This window comes from Prinia subflava, chromosome 19 (assembly GCF_021018805.1).
Source record: "Prinia subflava isolate CZ2003 ecotype Zambia chromosome 19, Cam_Psub_1.2, whole genome shotgun sequence".
Lineage (NCBI taxonomy): Eukaryota > Metazoa > Chordata > Aves > Passeriformes > Cisticolidae > Prinia > Prinia subflava.
The window spans coordinates 13,746,618-13,762,974 of record NC_086265.1 but is presented as its reverse complement, the minus strand read 5'-3'; the positions used below and the strand labels follow the sequence as shown (position 1 = coordinate 13,762,974).

Here is a 16,357-nt window from a genome sequence, read left to right as displayed (position 1 = left end):
CACATTTCTCCAACCATTTGGCTTGCAGGGGACGCCAGTTTCCAAGCACTAGTCCACAGATGCTTTGTCCTAGCAGGCCTGAGAAGCTGCTGGCCAGCTGACAAACTCTAACCAAGTCCCCTTGGCCACAAGTGGCCTACCAGGAGCTGAAGGATAAGGGACAGGTATTTTCCTTGCTGCAGGCACAGGGCCAGATGCCAATCAGCAGAGTAGCTCTGAAGGCTCCAAATAGTCTTTCTCTAATAATTAGAAATCTTTAATAATAAAATTACCTGGTAAAGCAAATTGATCAAAGCAACACAAACCTGAGGGGGGGACAATAGAACAGGGGTCACTTTATTGTCAGGTGGTCAAGGAGTTCTTTTGATGCTGTAGTTATGCCTCAAAGAAACAGCAGCAGAAGTGAGTGATAAAGTGACTGCAAGCAGAGAACCCGAACTCCAGCATTCTTCCTCTGATGCTCACAGCCCACTGTGAGCAGTTGAGGAGCTGATCCTCTTCTAGAAGGACCCTCGGCCTCTTAGCTATTCCCATGGTGGCAGTTCCACCTGCTTGCAGCGACCTCCTATTCAGGAAGCTCACTGTAGGTGCCAGTGCCACATTTCCGAGATCCACCGAGGTTCCATCCCCTCTGCTCAAAAATACACGGAGATCTTTCTATAGCTCCAATTCATGGCTTGGCCTTCTCTAGCCCAAGTTCAATATCTTCCACAAAAAAATACTGAACTCCTCTTCCACAACTCAAGACTTATTTTTCAGTTGCTGCCAGGTTATTACTGGAGAACTTGTAGGCTAAGCAGGTTGCTCCAAGCTCCCAGGTTTAGCATATCAATATACTCAAGTTGCAAAAGGGGTACTCACACTTCTACATCACTAAAAACACCCCTCGTATCAGGCACAGTTCTCATTTCTTTTAAAAATAAATATTTATAAACAAAGGGGAGAGATTCAGAGAACTACAAAGTTAAAAATTTTCCTGCCAACAGCATGAGTGTTTCTCATGTACAGTCATGGGAACAAGTTGTACACCAACATGAGCACTGTCTAAAAAACTCTCTCCTCATCAGCTGCCCCAGTCCACCCACATAGAGATCCACATCTCCCTTTGCAGCAGCCAGCTCTTCTGCACTTCTCCAGGACTTGTACTGGAGCTGCTCAGTCTCCTTTCATGATCAAGTCCTCAATATATGCATCCAGTTCATCATCTGTATTAATATCAATGTCCTGAAACCAAAGCAACAAGGAATACCAGTGAGAAATGGATCCTGAAGAACAGTGCAAGAAAAGAGGAGCAGCTTAGCATCCTCTGTTTGACCTGGCCTGCTCAGTTTCTGTGCCCCAATCTATAGCACCCTCCAACTGCTGACAGCTGCAGTGACAGCATCCCTAGCTTTCCCTGTCAGCATCTGAAAGACAACACTGGAAACCCATCACACCTGATGCTCAAACAATGCACTCAAGTGATGGATTTACTGTACTGATTTTGGTCGAGGCAGGTTTAGTTGGGGTTCTTTTAGATTTAACATTTTCCTAACAGGGAGAAACTGCTTCCAGATGCTTTCAGTAGCCTTTCCAGGTGATCTTGATTTTATTAAAGTATTTTTTTAATTTAAAGTTAGTTTATTTATTTAAATGTTTTAATTATCTATTTTCTACTTTAATTTAATAGTATAACTAATATATCAATTTCACCACAAGACTTTTTAATATTTTTTGTTTAAAGGTTTGCATTTCTATATGTGGAGTTCAGAATCTCCCCAAGTACAGGGCAAAAATTCCCTGCTGAGCACTGCCTATGCCTGGGGAAATTCTCAAGCAGCCTTACAGCAGAGAACAAATAGAACCTGTGCATTATGTAAACACCATGAAAAATTATTCTGTGAGAATTAACACACATCAGGACTCCCAGAGCCTGGATCTCAAGAGTGGGTAGTGACAGCCCAAGCTCTTCCCAACTGAGAAAGCTGGAGCCCAGTGAAGTGCTGGACTGAAACACTTGTAATGCCTGAAGAGGATGAGTCAGGTGGCTACTCTGAGGCAGCTCAGGGTTTGCTACTCCTCCTCACCCACCTCCTGCACTTTCTGTAGAAGGGCCATGATATTAGTCCTCAACTTCTGCAGTTTCTCCTCTGTTTCCCTCAGCTTTCTCTCTGAGTTCCGGAGGTTTTCCTCGCAGGCTTTGGCCCGGGCATCGGCACGTGTCTGATATGAATTGCACAGGTTCTGCAGACCCACCTCATACTGCTTAAAATATTCTTTCTGTAGTAGACAAAAGACAACAGGTGTCACTTTAAGAGAAAGCATCAAGCATCACAAAAACATGAGCACTCACAAGCTGCAGAAGATTCAAACTCCTGGCCCCATGATCAAATCCTCCCCACAGCATGCCCCTGCACACCCTGCCTATGCTCATATTCACATCTGATTTGCCTACACCAGCCAACACAGAATTCACACAGCTTTTCACGTTCTTCCAATACCAGAACTGCCCCCAAAGCTGCTTGAATTTAGATTAAGGGTGCAGTGTACTTTCAAAAGCCAGAACCCACAGGTATGCTGCAGGACTGAGATCCCCTGTACACTGTGAGTATCCTTGGTACAGATCACCCAGACAACACAGCCTCTCACTGCAAGGTAGCGACAGCTACACTCATCAAAAACCCTTGACACAAGGTGTCCTGTGAAAGAAGCAGGAGTGGTAACTCCAGTAAATGTCAATAGATGCCTGAGTTAACAGAAGGGGAGGAGACAACAGACAGACTGCTAATACACACACTGCGAGTGTGAGAGTACAAAATTGTTTTGGTCATGTGGTCATCTGCAGGCAGCTTTTTACATGTGCCTCCTTAGAAAGGTCTCTCTTGGTGGTATGTTGGAGAAGGAAGAAGTCAGAGATGCCAGTTCCCTTGCCCTGCATTCCAGCCAGCACTGGTCCCCTCAGTACCAGCTTTCTGGTAGAAGCTCAGTCTCACCTGTGCTGCGCTCAAACAGAGGTCAAAAGTCTTAAGGTGTGCAGGTGACTCACTGGCAGTCAAGTGGACAAGTGGGAAGGAGTTGGCTTTCATGTTCTCTCACACTAAAGTAAATAGCCTATAAAGGGATTGAATCCACACTAATGTTGTGGATTCAATCCCTGTATGGACCATTTACCTAAGACTTGGACTTGATGATCCTTGTGTTTTCCTTCCAACTCAGAATATTCTGTTAATCTGGGGATAATTATTTTTTATTATTTATAATTTTTAAGACAGTCTCCAGATAAGTTATAAGGCTGGGAGCAAAAGAAGCAGCTATATCCATCTCCTGCTTCTACAAACCTCTAACCTGGTCTCTCTTTTTTAGAAGTTTAACAGCAATGGTTAAAAATTTAAGATAGTAGCAGCCAACAGCATTCCCACACAGATGCACAGTAATTAGAAAAATCCTCAGACAACTGTCACAAGACTCTCAGAGATCTCTCATTCTTTTCCTCAGCTATGTTAGTCTGCCAAGGATCCAAATTATCTTTTCAAGCGTGCACTCTTACATCAGCAAGATGCACATTTGCCGTAAGAATGGAATATGTGTGGGGAAAACATACAAACTTACTTTTATAGAAGTACTGAACTCACCAAGGGAAATGCCAACAACCCTTCTGAGCTCATGGAACTCAGCTCATTCTTGGAAATTGGAAAACTTGGGGGCAAGAAGTATCGCAAACAATTCCTGTGCAGGAAAACAAAACACAAAACCAGAGTTGGGAGTTTAACAGACTGAAGCAATCAGACTGCAGAACTCACAAGGTCTGCGGTGAACCCACCGAAGGATCTGGACCAGCAAGTCAACTGTTTCTTGGCTGCTGCTGGGACCAGTGGTGTCAGGCTCGATTCTGATGCAATCCGAGGTAGAAGGTTCAGCCATGACCACCTCCTCTTCCTGCTGTGTGTCTGGAGCCTGGTACTCAGGAGAAGGAGGCTTCATAAGCCTTACATCCTCACTGCCTTTCTCAACCCTGTGAAGAAGTATTAAGAGAATGTCAGGAATCTTTTTCTACATTGGACATACATTGGACATACATTAAAACATGGTTAACAGTTTCATCAGAACCTGTACCCAAGCGTCACACAGACTTCTAGACACACAACAGCTGCCTCCAGGGCAGGTATCAGAGTGACAGACTGATGGAGTCTGTCATGCCCATTCCTTATGAAGTCCTAGAAAGTCCTGACCTCACACGTTTCCTGACATGACAACAGCATACTTGTCTTCAGCATCTATGGCAATAAAACAGGCCCATCCTCCCAAAAACAAAACAAGCCTCCAAAATCCAGTAGCTTGAGACAGTTACCAGCGATCCCTTGGTGTGGTGTCTGTTGGGACATAATCAAACTTCACCTTCCACCGGATTGCGTGCCTGACCCGTTCCACAGCCGTGACACGGCCTGTGAACCATTCCTTGTTCACACGCACCTCCACATGCAGCCCTTTATCTGTGAGGGGGAAACAAAGGTGTTTGCAAACATTCAGCTGCTGGAAAGCACATTCTACAGGAGCTCTAGAGATTCAGGCACCTCAGCAGGAAGCACACCTGAACCTGTGACAATGCCCTCAAGCAGTATGGACATCATCAAAACACAACAGACACACAAGTCAGCTCCTGCTGAGAAACATGAAGATGCATGGAAATGAGCTGGTAATTCCAGATGGAAGGTTTTTCCTGTACTCCAAGCTGTTCAATATGGGCTATACAGTCTTATGATGGGCTCTAGGACAATTTGCCATATGTCCCTAGTAGGTCACTTTCCAGACACTCCTTGGAAGCATGCTGAAAAGATGCCCTGCTCTGGCAGATGGTGCAGTAACACCCTGGCTATCACCTTTCCTGGGGTCTCCCAGCCCCTCTTCTCTCACAGCAGTGCAGCAGATCTGGATACAGTCCTGAGCACTTTCCAGCTGGCATGGCTGCATGATCCACTCAGGAAGGGTGAACATGTCATCAGCTACACCCTGCAGCCCAGCCCCACCCTCACAAACGTGACACAGCCATCAATCACAGACCTTTCCACACCACAACTGCCTGTGCTCCAATCAATGGGTTCCCAGCCAAAATGTTTCATGCAAGTTAGAGTAATCTTGGGGGTTGGAATTTAAACTTACGCTTTTCTTATTTAAAAATCTCATTATTGAAATCACACGTTTAACTGGTGCAACAGTCCTTTTCTACATCAGATACTAGTGGCAACCCAAGGGCTCATTTCTCACCTTTCTGTGCTTTCTTCAGTTCCAACAACTCCTCCTCTCCAGCACTGTCTGTGAGCTGGGAGCAGAGAGAGTTCACATTAGTTGCCTCCCATCAAGATTATAAACACCTGACAAATACCTTCTGTTGGGGAAACTAGCACACTCACCTCCACCACCACCTCACTGGAATTCTTCTCTTCTTTCACTGCCAAAAATTTTCCTCGTTTTGTCCTCTCCTTTTTGGGCTCCCCCTCCTCCTCAGACCCATCTTCTCGGATATTCAAGGCCCTCTTTCGAGTGCTGGAGGCCTGAAGGAAGCAAACAAACTCTAGCTATAAATTCTAGCTTGCTTCCAAGCAAAACCTTCTTGCAGCTAAATCTAAAAAACCAAAAGAACAAAACAAAACAACAACAAAAAAAACCACCACCCAGTATCCAGTATTTAACTTGGTAGCTAATTAGCTTTTCTGGAAGGTTTAGAGGTGCACATCATCATGCAAATGATCGTCCCACCACTCCATACACTTTTTTTTTTCTGTGGAAACAGTCTGGTCTAACAGGAAAGAGATGAGGCCAGTCTTCTCAAGGGGTGTAAACGGCACCCTAAGCCCAGAATAAAGTAAAAGTTCTCTTGTCCTGTGCAGTGCCCACAGTGCACATACCACAAGACAGAGCAGATGCGCTTAGCGGGACAGTGGGTGAGGAGCTGAGGAGTTTCATCCCATTGATTCTTACCTGTACACATCTGCCAGAGGCAGATTTCCTTACTGCTGGAACCCTGGCAGCTTTTGGAGTGGGTGTCTCACGTGGGCTTTTGGGGCTCTGCAGACCAGAGAGAGACTTTATGCTTGTACCTGCTTTGGCAAGAGTTTTTAAAGTGCTATTAGACTTCCCAGCTGTCACAGTGTGATGGTGTGTCCTGGAAGTGCTAGCCTCCTCCTTGAAGAGCATGCTGGCTAGCTTGGGAGAGCTGGTATTTGGATGATCTGAAGAGCTCTTCTTCAGCTGACTGCAGGACTTGGGAGGAGGTGAAGATCCTGGTGGTCTGCTGGGAGCATTCTTGATTACATCAGGCAAAGGAGGAGATCGCGGGCGCTGAGTTCGGGTGTGCTAAAACAAAGGAGGGTATAGAGAGAGGATGGGTATGAGAGTGGGGAACTGCTGTTCAGAACAGCTAAGGAAGTACAGAAGAGTAAAAGCCTACAGCAGGATCCCATTTACCTCCCTTGAAGGCCGTGTGGTCACTTCCAGAGGCAGTTTCTTTAAGTCAGCCTGAGATCGAATGGGAGTGGTTTTCTACCAAAAAAAAAAAAAAATTAAAAAAAAAAAAAAATCAGAAAGGTCATGTTTACAAGCTGCCAAGGGCTGCCTGAACCCATCCCAGCAGTTTTCCAGTCTAAAATCAACAATTATATGGTGTGTTTTGTGTCCTTCAAGAGACATCCCTTTAGCTGTCATTCCCAACAGAACATTTTCCCAACAGAAAATTAAATGCAAGCTGAGATGGTCAATGTCTGTTATTAGAACAGCCCAATGAAGGAACATAGGTGGTTCCAGACTCAGCAGCAGCCCTTTGCACAAGGAGCTCCATCACACCTGCTCTGCTTAGCCGGAGACCTCCAGACTCACCTGCAGAGCTTCCAGCTTTTTCTGCTGCTGGCGGATTTTCTCTGTCAGTTGTTTCTGCTTTTCCTCATTTGATTTCAAGTCTTTTTTTAGAGTTCCCAGTGGTACCCTCTGCTTCTGCTCTGCAGCCTCACATCTAGCATGGAGGGAATGCAAGACAACCTCAGTGAGGACAGCAGAACCTGTATCATCTCACGCAAGATTATCCCAGCATCCCATTCCAAATGCAGCAGGAATGCCACTGGCCTTTATAGCCACAATCTCAAACGCAATGTTTTTCATCTTAGAAAACAGAATTAAGGATCAAAAGCATAGTTGTTAATAGAAATGCATTTATGCTGGGAATCACCAGTTCAGAGCCCAGGAACTATGACAGCTGTGATAGCTTCTGTACTACACCTATACTCCAGACTTTTTCAGAAATTTTCCTTCCTATCAGCTTATTTCTTCATATCAGCTCTTCTTTCTACAGACTTCTTTCCCTTCAGAAAGGAAAGCACAGTGCCAGAAACCCATGACTAAGACGTCACCACAAGCCTTCCAGCCTCAGATGCCTTCTGCCTTGCCACTCAAGGCCAGGCAATGTCCTTTGCAATAACCTGTAGCTATTTGCTTTTTCCGTCTTGTTCAGCCTATAGCCTACAACAGTGGTGAGTATCCTACTCTCTGCATTTACTCTCAGGTGCAAAATCCTGGAAGAGTCCTTGAGAGAGAAGGAAAACAGAGGTAGGAAATACTGTCTCAAATGGACTGGCATCACCTTCAAAGTGCTGGCTGAGCAGCTGGCCCTCAGGAGCACTGCCAGAGGAGGAAGAGGGGACTGAGCCCAGGCTCATCTCCTATCACCAAATGGAGTCATGGAAAGACAGACCAGGATCAGCTCTGCTAAGGTAAAGTCATGGAAGAATGGTTTGAGCCAGCAAAGCAGCAACACAAGAGATCCAGCAGATCTCACTCTGCACAGGAGTCAAGCTGGTAACCTGCAGTTGTGAGTCTTACTAGTAAAAGGAGAACCCATCTCTCTCTGTAGAACACTCAAAGCTCCAATTATCTGGGGAGAGATGATTTTATCAAGATCTTATCCACTAGATACACACTGATCAGCTTTGTGAATGAGAAGGAAAACAAACACCAGTTCCTCCATCAGCCTCTTTCCAGCTGAAGCACTGCTGGGGTGTTTTCCATAGACTGGTTACTTCCTTGGCTAAGGAAGTATGTGTCATCACTGGAAAATGACTGCCTGACATGATACCTGCAGCTCCCAAAGATAAAGTTGAACAAGTGGCATCCAGCACAGAAATGTGTCTTCCAGCTCATGGCAAGGCTGGAAGCATTGCCAAGCTGTGTCTTACAGCACAGTAAAGAATGAATGCACCTTGAGTTCTGTGACAAGAAAATTCAGACTACTCATGACATCCAAACCCAGAGATTGTATCACTGATGGCAGCAAAAGAGAACAAAGGAATTATCTCAGTAGTCGGAACGGACTAAAACCAAGACTCTGTGGTGCTCAAGGAGCTTTGAGACACACAGTCATCTTCAGCTGGTGCTTCAGCCACCCATTCAGATGATATTTAGGATCCAACTGGATATCAGATAGGAGAATAGAGACAAGCAAGCCTGACACTATTTCACAGTGTGAACCAGGGACACTGCCTTCTCTGTAACAAAGTGAGTGATGGTGGCACCTGGTGCTGACCTCACCACAGACAGTGGCACTGGAGGGAGTGACTGCTTCCCATAACAGAGACTGAGAAGGGCATTCAGCTCCCACAGTCTGGAACACCATGCCACAAGCAGCCACTGAAGTGTAGGTGGACAAACCAGAAGGGTGGGGAACAGCTCAGTTCAGCCAACAGTGGACACTACGCTGAGGCAGCCAAAACTACCATATGATCTCTGATGCCAGGAGAGTCTCAACACCTGACATTGCTCTGGCATTGCTTCATTTCCAATTTGGCTAGATGAGACCCTGCACAGACTCTCACAGTACAAAAGCTTGAGGACCTCACCCATGTGCTTCTCAAATCCTGTCATCCTTCAGACACTACAAATATCTGGAATGGTCAGGACACAGATGTGAAGATTCAAACTCTGCACAAGGACCCAAAAGTGCAGCACTTGGAATTGGCCCCAGCCAAAAGCCAGCGGAGTGCTGGAGCATCTTTGGCTTCATGTAAAGGACAGAACCGCACTCACTGCTGGAAAGCACATGTAAGCCTATTTAATCAAAAAATGTCCTGGAGTTATTTATTCTTCCAGAGAAAGACTCTTGAGATCCCTTTTGAAGCTAAAATGACCAGAAGTTTGGCTCACCAGTGCCAAGTGCCCCATCTGCCCTTTCCCAGCTTCCTGCATGGGGGATGTAGGATGGCACAGCATGCACTGCAGAGGCACTTGGACTCACTCCAAACAACACCTCAACATGTTCTCACATGAAATGCAGCCACCAACCCCCATTTTTCAAGGCATTGCAAATAAAAATCTAAATTCTTTCACCAGTAAATCAAGTTCCTTGTAGGTGATATAATAAATACCCTATCTGCAGACAGAAGTGCACAAATATAATGGCAGGTTAGGGGACCTGAATAACACCTTTTCACGGCTACCCTCAGGCCATCCCAGGAGCTGCCATCCCAGAAGCTATCAGCCCATCATCTAGGGTCCATTTCCACACGCCCAGAGGCTCAAAGACAGCTCAAGGGATGTGAATTGCGCTTTCTGGGAATTGGGGAATGCAAATCTGTTGAGAGGAACAGAAACCCCATTTGGAGTCCTGCCAGGAATGTCCTATGGCCACCTCAGCCCCGGTGTCTGGTCAATGGGGGCAGCTCTCTGAAACATCTTTTGGACTAACAGGAGGAACCAAAAGCAGGTAAAGGAAAAGACTGAGATTGTTTGGGAAGAACAAACATGGGAAAAATAGACTATAACAAGGGCCAGTTGTACATAAACCTTTGGCTGGTCAGTACACCTCTGTGTACTAAGCTCCATGTCTCCCCATTTCCTAAGCAAGGGCTTCTGTTCTGCGTGTGCACCTGTTTACTGGGGTGCAAGTGCCAGCAGCTGGAGTGGGACCACTGATCACAGTGACCCATGTGCCTGAGTGCCACCAGCTGCTGTGACTACAGGCAAGTGAATGAACATGAGCCACAGGAATGTCAGGCCAGAGGAGCCAACCAGGAGGGTACCGGGGATTAGGGGAGGGGATGTCTAAGGGTGATCCGCAGGAGCTGATTATTGGAGGCACAGGTGAGACCTGCCCAGCTGATGGAGATGGGTATAGGCGTGTAGGCAGAGCTGTGGGTATCTCTAGGCAGAAAACACCTAGGAAGAGCAGGGATCCTGATTCAATCAAGACAGAGAGACAACCAGTGTGAGACACTGGGAGGTCTGTAGTGTGTGTGTGCTATGTGTAACCATAGAAGAAGGTCAGTACACTTCAACCCCTGGGAATGCAGGCCTCAACGCCCATCTATCCCAATGCAAGAAACCAGAGGCACAAGATCTGGAGGCCAGGTATGGACAATGAGTATTTCCACTTCATCCTGATGACCCAAGAGGGTAAAGGATGAAACTGCTAGTGCAGTCTGTGAGTGCTGCACATGCTCACTTGTGCTATCTGTGAGGCTGGAGGTGTGTACGTACACTGTCTGTATTTGTTTGCATGTGTCTAAAAGCAACATCTTCTGAGCCTCGCTACTGCTTCCACCTGAAGGTTTGGGGATGTGGCAGCACCTTCTTTTGTTCTAGGCTCAGCCCTGCTTCAGCATTTTGTCCATGAATATCTTCAGCACTGCCACATTCCTCAGAGCTCTACAGCAGAAGCTCTACGTACACATGGAGCAAACAGGGAAATCAGCACAGGTATTCTTCCGCTGGGAGGTACCAAAAGGAAGAAGCCAGAAAATCAATACTTTGAAATAGCATCAATATTCTGTAAATTTTTCAGCCATAGATGTTAAATTTTTTATTCCAACCAAAAGTTACTGCCTGGACTCCTCCCCCCTTTGTGTTTAAGCCCTGAGCCAAGGGATCTGAGTTACAGTGAAGCAGCTTCCCTTCCTCACATAATACAGACAAGAACTGGCTTTCAACAGTGTTGCTCTCCACAGAGAAGCAGCTTAGAGCAATCATTTTCCTCACTCATTTGAGTGACTAGATTCTACCTACATTTTGTAACTGTAACACACATCACTGGAAAGTGAACCACTGTGCTGCACCCTCAAGCATCCAAAATGTATCTTCTGGGCTCATCCCAACCAAGTGGAATTGCTGCAGCTTGGTATCTGATGGGTGGGAGCAGTAGGAGCAATAAAGGCAACTGCAAAGTTCCCCGGCACTCACCTAACTCCCAGCCTGCACCATGACAGTTCTCCAACTGCCATCTATTCTGTCCATGGCAAAAATAATATAATCTAAATCTACAAGAGTATTTCCAGTGCCAGTGTAGAAAGACTACCAAAGATTGAAATTTCACCATATCACTGGTTCATAGGCTAGAGGCAACTCTGGGGTGTATCTGGTTCCACACTGCTCAGGCAGGGCCACCCAGCACCAGGAACCCAGGACCACATCCTGGAATATCTCCATGGATAGAGGCTGCACTATCTCCCTGAGAAACCTGGGCCAGGATTTGGTCACCCTTGCAGGGAAAAAAATGTTTCTGATGTGCAGAGGGACCCTCCAGCATTCCAGTTTGCACCCAAGGTGTCTGGGCCTACCACTGGGCACCACTGGCAAGAGCCAGGCTCTGTCCTCTTTGCAGCCTGCCTTTAGATGTTTGTATACATTGACGAGAATGCCCTGAGCCTGCTGAGCTCCAGGATGGACGGCATACACCAGTGCTGGGGTTGTCCTCCCCAAGGACAGGACTTTGCATTCCCTGGTTGAATGTCAGGATAGGTTTCTGCTGGTCCATTTTTCCAACCTGCAGCTCCCTCTGGATGGATCTGTGGCTGCCTGATTTGTCAAGCTGCTCACCCCAATTTGGTGTCACCTGTCAGTTGCGGAGGATGTCCTCTGCAATTTGCGCATCGCAAATGCCCACCCAGCATTCAGCTCCCTATACAATTGCTGCTTTTTCAGAGACTGTGAGCACAACTTAAAGGTACAGGATCCCTCCAACTGTTTTCAAAGAACAGAGGACCAGAACAAAAGCTCCAAATGTGCAGACAAGGCATCCTGCAGAAAAGTCTTAATATTAACCGATTCTTACCTGTCTTGTTCAGGATCAGGGTTCATGGAGCATACCCAGCTGTCAGGGTAGTTCTTTTCTACTGAGCTCAGCTGGAACGGGAGAGTCCGCCACTTCAGACAGACATCTGTCAGACAGATGCTTTGCAAGTCAGAAATACACAGCCTGACACACATAATTATTTCTCATAGCCCATTTAACACCCAAGGACCACACGAAAGTGTATCCAACAACAGTAAGACTAGTGGCCAAAAAAAAAGTGAGACAGTCACAGAATATACTGAGTCAATTCTTCCTTCATGCTCACAAAATGCTTGAATGAAACCTTCAAAGACAATCCTAACAAGAATGCAATGAAGCCTGGCATCAACCAACACCAGAGGACCTCACACTCTTGTGCAACAATGACACATACAAACTGAATTGAACAGCCAATTCTGACATCACAGCTCAGCCCAGCAGTCAGACTGTCTCTTAATGGTATCAAAGTAACACAAATCAAAGACTTATGCACTAAAAAAAAAACTATTAATTTTTTGATGAACCAGGAACACAACTTTGTCTTCCAGAGTATTGCTGGCCTACCAGAAAACCAACAGCTTCACAAAACCAAGTTCTGCCAAGAAAATCTAAGCATCCTTAAATCAGGCTCTGGAAGGATATCAACAAGGGAAGATAAGAAGGAGAGTAAAGCCCCTCCTCCTTCAGAAGAACCTTCAAGAACCATCAAGGCAGAAGAGCCTAACAAATAATTCCACAAGAATGGCCTTACATTCCTTTCTACAACCACATACTCAAGTCCCGGAGACAAAATAAGGGAGTCTGGTGTTCCTCTACCAGGTGACAAAGTGATGGTGTTGAGCTTCTCATTACCCTAACAAGAGCTTAGCCAGAGCTGTTTAGAGGTGCAAAGAAGAGAACTTGCGTTAAATTCCAAGGTAACTGTAAAAGGTTCTCTCTGTGCTGACACAATGCAGGCCAGTGCATCAGAGTACAAATTACTTGGACACTTCCCATTGCCTGTGAGGATGTTTCAGATCTTATTCTAGTGCTGGGATAAGAGTCTTTGGTGAGTTACATTATGACATTTCTAAGCCTGCTCTCAACACTGCTAATGGCCATACCTGGCCTGTTCTGTCAGGGCACCCGAAGATCAGTTAGTGAACTGTGCAGGAAAGAAACCTTACGCCAGGATGTCACAGAATACCACTGAGTGCAGACAAAGGCAAACTGCAGAGACAGGCCCTAGGAAGGGATAGTAATAGTCCATCCCAAATCTCCTATGCAAGTAACTGTCCCCATCTGCAGCCAGGAGTGCCCCCCCCGCCTTCCCCAGGGAAAAGCAGCTGGATCAGACGCACCGCACTGAATCGTGGTGGGGATCTCCATGGCTCTCCTGCGCTTGTAGCGCAGTTCATTAGATGGAGGCTGGTTCCAGTTTGCTGATAAATAACCAAATTCATCCCAGAACTTGATGATACCTCTCTGGGCTGGAAAACAAACCATATCCTGCTCAATAGGGTGCCATTACCACAAAATCACCATCTGCACTCTTGGCTGCCCTCCAGCCACCCAAATTTCTCCTTCCAGACCCTGGTAATCATGAAGCTTCATTACCTATTGCAACATCCTTCCAATACTGAGCCAAATGCTCTCCCATGGCCTTCAGCAAGTGTCGATACTCCTTGGCATCAGCAAAGTCTTGTTTATTATGGGTTGGCTCCAGAACCAAATAGGGCACATCTACCACGCCTACCACTCCTCCACACGCCCTGGAAGAGGGACACAGAGTTGCAAACATTAAACTGACAGGCTGGCAACCTCAACCATCCTACAAAATGTAAGATGAGCTCAAATACTTGTATTTGCTGTTAAGACCTATTTTGCCTGTCTTTAGAATGAGGCACTATTACTACCAGCACTCATCAGCACCAAATGCCAAGCACCTCATACTGCTGCAGGGATGACTAAAATTTGTGTAGAGAACTCTCTATCAAGAAACCAGGGAAATATTAGGCAGTATTAAATATAATTTATTTGTCAGAATGCAAACATAAGGCTGATAAAATGAGCAAGCTTCAGGCTCATGAAGAATGATTAATGTAGAACATGGTTACTGAACAGCCTAAGTCAGATGTAGAAATGTGCCAGGCTTAAGCAAAAAGATTGCAGAAAAATCTACAGGACTCACATGCCACCCTCCAGCTGTGGGCCCACCTTCTCATACATCTTGATCAGCCGACTGCAGTTATAAATGAACATGCCGTCCAGCTCGCGTTGCTCAATGTTCACCCCAAAGATAAAATTCAGCTCCTTGGGTTCCTTCAGCGCCCTGTAGGGGACGAAACAGAGCCTGAAGAGATGCTGAAAATAAAGTGTATTATTGGCTGGTGTTAGAGAGAGGGTATGGAAATCCAGCACTCTTGAGCATTAAATTAATCCTGTAAACTGCTATTCCTGAAAAATACAAAACTTTTGTTGAAAGAGCACTACAACTGAATATGAACAAAATACAAAAACTTTGCAATACAGATATTAATTTAGGCTGGACAGATTATTTAGTTATTCATTTGAATATGTTTTCTCCTTCAGAATGGATTCTGGTTTTTACTTCAGATGTTTATATTCAGTGAACTAGTTTGATGAGAGCACTGCTGCATTCCGACTGGTCCTTTCCCATGCTATTTTGGTTTGTATTTTCCAACTATATATCCTTTTCTAGATAAAGCATAGAAATTCAGATTTCAATACAAAACTACAGTCTTGATATTCTGATTCTCTAAAGTTCTTCTAATTCCAAATTTCACAAGACTGCTCCTTAAGTTGGAATGCTGGAGGATACAACACACAGTCCAAGAAGAGGGTTTTTTTTCCTGCTATGTCAGGATATCAATTTGCATGATTTATCCCTTATCTATGCAGCAGAGGACTCCAAGAAAAGTTGGCCTCAAGTTCATTTGTGAACCCATAGGGATTTCTCAATCTCAGTCTTTGGTTGCCAGGAATTCTATCTCCATTAAGGCAAAAAGCCTTGAGATTTTGATCTCTTTGTGCTATAAATAAAACAAAATCCCTGTGTCTCACAAACGGAAGTTCTGTTCTTCAACATACTAAATTAATCAGGTTCCATAGCTTCCCTGATATCCATGCTGAGGATTTTTCATAAGAAGGATTCTCAGCTTCAGGATGAAGCTATCCTCAAACGCGAGGTCCAAACCAGCAACTACTGCAAGGAAGAGTCTATACAATGGTCCTGCCCACCCCTCTCAATTTTGACCTCCTTTATAATCCCCACCTGCCCCCATCAAGTCCTTTGCAGTTATGTACTTTGTCTTAATGAGGAACTTGATTTCTGCTTAAAAGGCTAGCTGAAAATAGCAGAATTCTTTAAAATGTTGTTGACTGTGTACTAATATCAAATATTAGGAAGACCTGAACCATGCACGTGTGAACCTTACACAATGATCACCTGCAGATATGAGGTCTGTCTTAATGGTGAAACTTTGCCAAATAAATCCCAAAAATAAATAAAATTCATATTCATTTTTTGTTTAAGGCCATCCTCCCTCACAGAGATGCAATGGTACCCTGTGACACACCTTCATTTAAAACTGGTGACTGTAGTACATTCCTAGGAAAACACCTGAAATAACAGCTTTCAGTAATTTTAAATCTAAACCTTTGCCAAGAGGGGGTTTGAACACTGCCAACTGCTGGGCTGGAATGCGACCCTTTGGCCTCAGCTCACTGAGGTAGACAACCATGATTTGAGACCATGAGCAAATGTGGCAAAACACCCATATCAGGGATTCATTTCTGTTTTCTAACTTCTGGAGAAGAATGTAGAGCTTTACACTCCAAGTAATAGCATGTACTCACCTACAAAACAAGAAGGACATCTCCTCATTTTTATCAGAGAGGACAGGAAGTAAAATTATCATCCGAATCAAAAAACAAAGTGGTGGTTCAAAAGCCAGGGATTTCATTACTAGAAATGTAGTACCTGTCCTATTGTCTGCATTCAAATCTAACCTGATCTTACACAGTCTTTGGAAGCAGAAAGCACTTCCTTCATTGATGCACCCAGCATCAGGGAAACAGCAGAAAACCATCCTAGGAAATCCTCTGTAACTCAAGAATTTTCCAAAAGACAACAGGTATTGGTTAGCACAGAAGCTATCCTATTACACACATCTTTCAAGATTTTTTTTTTTTGGTTTTCTGAACGAAGTACAATGCTGTGGAAAAGCACGATCCTCTGAACTGCTTCTGATCACCAGTGATGAATGCAGGGACACAGGGAAAGCCATGTAC

The 16,357-nt window shown here is 45.1% G+C and overlaps 1 protein-coding gene across 4 annotated transcripts in view; it reads right to left on the bottom strand.

The window, feature by feature from the left end:
- Positions 1-317: 317 nt before the first annotated feature.
- The window catches only part of MORC2 (MORC family CW-type zinc finger 2), a 50,652-nt gene continuing 34,612 nt past the window's right edge, over positions 318-16,357 (bottom strand). For 3 of the 4 annotated variants that reach the window (XM_063416235.1, XM_063416239.1, XM_063416238.1), the window contains 14 exons: positions 14,235-14,375; positions 13,661-13,815; positions 13,405-13,533; positions 12,065-12,170; positions 6,850-6,982; positions 6,442-6,516; positions 5,956-6,330; positions 5,388-5,528; positions 5,242-5,296; positions 4,328-4,469; positions 3,800-3,991; positions 3,612-3,705; positions 2,071-2,259; positions 318-1,224 (listed from right to left, as the gene is read on the bottom strand). In XM_063416235.1, the coding sequence (XP_063272305.1) occupies positions 1,156-1,224; positions 2,071-2,259; positions 3,612-3,705; positions 3,800-3,991; positions 4,328-4,469; positions 5,242-5,296; positions 5,388-5,528; positions 5,956-6,330; positions 6,442-6,516; positions 6,850-6,982; positions 12,065-12,170; positions 13,405-13,533; positions 13,661-13,815; positions 14,235-14,375 (1,996 nt within the window). In that variant the 3' untranslated portion in view covers positions 318-1,155. Of the gene's footprint in view, positions 1,225-2,070; positions 2,260-3,588; positions 3,706-3,799; positions 3,992-4,327; positions 4,470-5,241; positions 5,297-5,387; positions 5,529-5,955; positions 6,331-6,441; positions 6,517-6,849; positions 6,983-12,064; positions 12,171-13,404; positions 13,534-13,660; positions 13,816-14,234; positions 14,376-16,357 lie in introns of those variants that run through there. The other variant, XM_063416237.1, reaches the window with a different exon arrangement.